At 35.9% G+C, this 5,208-nt stretch overlaps 1 protein-coding gene across 2 annotated transcripts in view; it reads right to left on the bottom strand.

Annotated features, from left to right (window-relative positions):
• The window catches only part of LOC106476230 (early growth response protein 1-like), a 13,260-nt gene extending 10,303 nt beyond the window's left edge, over positions 1-2,957 (bottom strand). Inside the window, exon 1 of one of the 2 annotated variants that reach the window (XR_002609110.1) lies at positions 1,770-1,851. Coding sequence is in view for 1 of the 2 variants with exons in the window: in XM_013936897.2 (XP_013792351.1) it covers positions 1,770-2,022 (253 nt within the window). In the remaining variant the exon portion in view is untranslated. Of the gene's footprint in view, positions 1-1,769 lie in introns of both variants that reach the window. The other variant, XM_013936897.2, reaches the window with a different exon arrangement.
• Between the last annotated feature and the right edge of the window lie 2,251 nt (positions 2,958-5,208).

Genomic DNA, 5,208 nt, shown 5'->3' with positions numbered 1-5,208 from the left:
GGTAGCAGAACACGGTAGGTAAAACAACAGCCTCGTTATTTTAAGATGCAGAATCATAATTATTCTAAGTTAGCCTACTATAAGGTATTTAAGTGATCTAAAGAGACAGATTTGCTGTCTCTCAATGTACGTTTATATATATATATAATGTCACTATGTTTTAAATGTACGACTTTTAAGATGTGTCGTTTTAACATAGTTTTAAATGTACGACTTTTAAGATGTGTCGTTTTAACATAGTTTTAAATATACATCTTTCAAGATGTGTTGTTTTAACATAGTTTTAAACTTATAAAAATTCAAAAAGCTTTGACATGATTTATACAAAGAAGCAGAAACTTGTGATCAGATCTTTCTTTTTTCTTGTCACTTTATTCCAGCCCAAGGGGCAACATTTGAGGATCGCGCCCTGTCTTCGGATGATCCATACTTTGTAATAAACGTGTAAATGTATCAATCAATAGATGAGGACAGAGATGTGAATAATATTACGATTTAATAGTGTTTATTTGTGGAAAAAGGTCAAAAGAAAATCCTCCAGCTATTCCGATGAATAAAACTGGACAGATTTCTAATGGAAGATCCAGATAATTAGGATCACCAACTGGGAGATTCACATGATTAGGATCACCAACTGGAAGATTTTCTAGTTGATGATCCTAATCATCTGAATGTTCCAGCTGATGATCCTAATCATGTGGGTATTCTAGTTAATGATCCTAATCATGTGGGTATTCTAGTTAATGATCCTAATCATGTGGATGTTCCAGCTGATGATATTAATCATGTGATGTTCAGCTGATGATCTAATCATGTGGGTATTCTAGTTAATGATCCTAATCATGTGAATCTTCCAGTTAATGATCCTAATCATGTGGATGTTCCAGTTAATGATCCTAATCATGTGGGTATTCTAGTTAATGATCCTAATCATGTGGATGTTCCAGCTGGTGATATTAATCATGTGATTTTCTAGTTGATGATCCTAATCCTTTGTAGAATTAGGAAGAGTGACGTTTAAAGCTATCCTTAGGGAATGTCGTTCCGAAAAATCTCCTTCCCTCCATTTCCATCCCTGTGTGTTCTCCACCCTTATTCAAAAATGGTTAGTAGCACATTAGTTCAAAACGTAAACACCAGGGATGTAGAGAAAGTGTTAAGAATAAGATAATATATTCAGTGCTACATTTAAGCTCTAATGATTTACTTTTAGAAAGAACTGTTAATGTTTTAATATTTTATATATATATATATTCAGATTAAAGATGAAAATTATTTTTGTAGAGAGTGCGCACTCAACTGGCGCATCGTACTCTGCTGCGCAGAAACGTCATCAGTTTATAGCGTCATCGCTTTTAACGCGATGGTGAACAGCACGCGGCAAAGCCGGAGTCTTAAGGGCGGAGCCGTGTCTTTATTTTCTCGATCAAGACAAGGTTAACTTGAAATTAATTGAGACGTTTTTCAGCAGGGAGGGTCACTCAATGATCAGGCCAAAACAATGTAGGTCGGTTATGTTTCAGTGCAGCCCAGCCCTACCCCGCTTTTCGCTGAAGTCCGTGGGAGGAAGTGGGCAATACGGATGTATCCTAATAGCCACCTGTTCAGCATATGGCTTCTTCAACTATAACTTACTATAGTATTACATTTTTTAGACCTAAACTTAATTTTTACTGAATAGAAAGCTCGATTTGAGAATGATGGCGAGATCTTCAGTACCAATTACGTCAATGAAACGTATTAACGCTATACTCTAACTATAGTCTTACCTGAAGTAGAAAGAGCGTAGAGAGCTTGTTCTTCGGGGTGAAAGAAACCGTTTCCAGTAGATATCGGAGTTTTAAAAATATCCGGCATCGCCTCATTAGAAGAGCCGGGAGATCTCCGGGGGGAGTCTGTACTCGCTACGGACTCCGGAGTAGTCAGCTTTAAGAAGAAGGACTTGTAAGTGTGAGAGTTTTCAGAGAAACAGTGATCGTCCAGAACTGTACGAGAGAGGGTATCTAAAACGTCCATAATCATGCTAAGACTCTTAAGGGGTTTCCGTGGAAACCTCCACAGCCGGACCAGTAAGAAACAGCAGCACGTGCCCTTATATTTCCGAAAGGATTGTTTACTTGTCAGTAGGCCGTTTGACGCTCATATTCAATGTATACACAAGATAAGGATTCACCATTTCAACTGTTATCATGTGGAAAGCCCAACTCTGTCTGCTTCTATCCTCGTTTCTAGGTGTACTTTGTTAAACGTCAGCTGAATGAAATAAACCAGATGAATGAAGGCCACTGCGTGGTCTCTTCCATATTTGGGAACCGGAACCTAACGCTCAGCCAATCAGACCAGAATCCGCCTGCCTACGTTTGGCCGACGTCAAAATGACGTTGCAACTAAAAAGATAACTAGCGTTCATTAGTCGTTGTGTATTTTTCTTTTTTTATTTACCCAGTCTTTCACATATACACACCACACGCCAAGGAGATTCATGAGAGAAGTCCAGAAGTTGAATTATCGATCCTGCAAAATATTTTTCTAGGTTATGATTTAGAGCATTTGGTTAAAATTTGACTCTCCAAATATAATCTACAAACTCGTCGTTTTAACGAACTATCAACTTCGCCACACGCATTGCCCATATATGGTAGCGAGAGAACCGAAGTCTTCCGAAAGTTAAACGTCATAATATCGTCACATGCTCGAACTACGCCAGTACCTTTTTGAGACGAGCGCCGCCGAACGATCGTCGGATATCATCGTTAACACGAAGTTCCGGAGCTTTACGTTTGCCTAAGATGAATACGCTATTCCTATGAATTTTAGTGTTGTTGCCATGGCGGTTTAAGGCCACGACAGCAGTTATTAGTGACCGTAGCCAAGAGAGACAAGTATATTACTAATGGTTCATTTTATCCTCTCTAGTGGGTTGTGACTTTCTTGGGGTTCGCTAGTTTTGTAAAGCACGAGAAGTGTGCTTTTGATAAACGTTATTCTATTTTTCTTTTATGTTTCAGGAAATTATTATATTATATTTGAAGTTTCAAGTAGATGTTCGGCAGCTAATATTCGTAAAATAAATAAAAATTGTTTAATCATTATTTTTATCACAAAATGACATGGCGTGCCTGAATCAATCAAAGCCAGGAAGAAAAGTCCGGACTCATCGGTCTAGAGTCATCCATTACGTTCTTTAACGAGAAGATGACGTGTTGTCGTTAAGATGGCAGATTTAATGAAGTGTACTGAGAACGATACAACATTGTTCTTTTTTATTGCCTGACATGCGTACTAACATGACGTATCCTGGTTGTTCAGTAAACAGTACTTTTCGTCTTAGCCCTAATTTACATCAAAATTACGGTCTTTTGAAAATAATGTACAGAAGTGACCAAATACATTCTTTCAAATTACCAGAACACAAAAATATATATCTAAAACATCGAGTCTCTGAAAGTAATGATAAGGTCAACAGATCATTGTAAATTATTTAAAAAATTAGTAGGACATTAAAATTATTTCTATCATTTCTGAGTCTTTTATTTTTTGTTAAGCTTTTATAACATTTCAAAAAGTCAGAGAAATTCTTTATAGGATTACTAAGTTACTAAACGTCATTTGTGAAAATCGCTGAATCTCTAAAAGTACTTTTCTAACTAAAAATAATGTCCACATGTAGCTTTGATAACACATTGTGTAGAGTTGATAACACATTGTGTAGGTTTGATAACACATTGTGTAACTTGGATAAAACATTGTGTAGCTTTGATAACACATTACGTAGGTTTGATAACACATTGTGTAGTTTTGATAGCACATTGTGTAGATTTGATAACACATTGTGTAGAGTTGATAACACATTACGTAGGTTTGATAACACATTGTGTAGTTTTGATAGCACATTGTGTAGCTTTGATAACACATTGTGTAGATTTGATAACACATTGTGTAGCTTTGATAACACATTGTGTAGAGTTGATAACACATTGTGTAGCTTTGATAACACATTGTGTAGCTTGGATAAAACATTGTGTAGCTTTGATAACACATTACGTAGGTTTGATAACACATTACGTAGGTTTGATAACACATTGTGTAGTTTTGATAGCACATTGTGTAGATTTGATAACACATTGTGTAACTTTGATAACACATTGTGTAGCTTTGATAACACATTACGTAGGTTTGATAACACATTACGTAGGTTTGATAACACATTGTGTAGTTTTGATAGCACATTGTGTAGATTTGATAACACATTGTGTAGCTTTGATAACACATTACGTAGGTTTGATAACACATTGTGTAGCTTTACACTAAAACAAACAAACAAACAAAAACAATGAGTAAAATCAATAAAACAATTTCCTTTACGGTAAGATCTCGGATATTAATCGTTATGGTTATTAAATCTAATTATTAATTAGGAACATTTTTTTCTTTAGCTACTATTCACCAGCCAGTTTAAACTAATTATTAATTAGCATCTAGCTGAAAAAAAAACTTACTAATTACACTTTGGTGATCGTATATGCTACTAATCACGACAACAAAGACTCCCTTGTTTCAGAATATGCCACTATATACTGAAAGATAGAAATTGGATTTTTGCGCTCGCTGTCCCTAATTATGTAGCCAGTCAACAGCACTTGCCGTCAACTCTTGGGCTACTCCAATCCAAGAATACCACTGACACGTATCCACAATTCAAAGTACCGATAGCAATTCTGTGATACGGGACGCGAATCGTGAACCCTCGGATTCACAACACGACACGCAACTACTAAGCCACACCCAGTCTAAATTTAAATAAAGACTAAATCCTCTAGAATTTATAGGATCACAGAGTGAAGGAACCTAAAAATAAATATGATACCATACGTATAAGACAGAGTATCTATTTATAAGTGTTTAAAAAGTAAATACTAAACTACAGTTTTATATGGCTAAATAGAGTCCAGGACGTTTATAATGATAGGATTATATGGGTCAACAGAGTCCAGGACCTTTATAATGATAGGATTATATGGGTCAACAGAGTCTATAACCTTCATAATGATAGGATTATATGGGTCAACAGAGTCTATAACCTTTATAATGATAGGATTATATGGGTCAACAGAGTCCAGAACCTTTATAATGATAGGATTATATGGGTCAACAGAGTCCAGAACCTTTATAATGATAGGATTATATGGGTCAACAGAGTCTATAACC

This window comes from Limulus polyphemus, unplaced genomic scaffold (assembly GCF_000517525.1).
Source record: "Limulus polyphemus unplaced genomic scaffold, Limulus_polyphemus-2.1.2 Scaffold10094, whole genome shotgun sequence".
In the NCBI taxonomy this organism is placed as follows: domain Eukaryota; kingdom Metazoa; phylum Arthropoda; class Merostomata; order Xiphosura; family Limulidae; genus Limulus; species Limulus polyphemus.
Note: the sequence above shows the minus strand (reverse complement) of the source record. Positions and strands in the feature narration are given on the sequence as shown.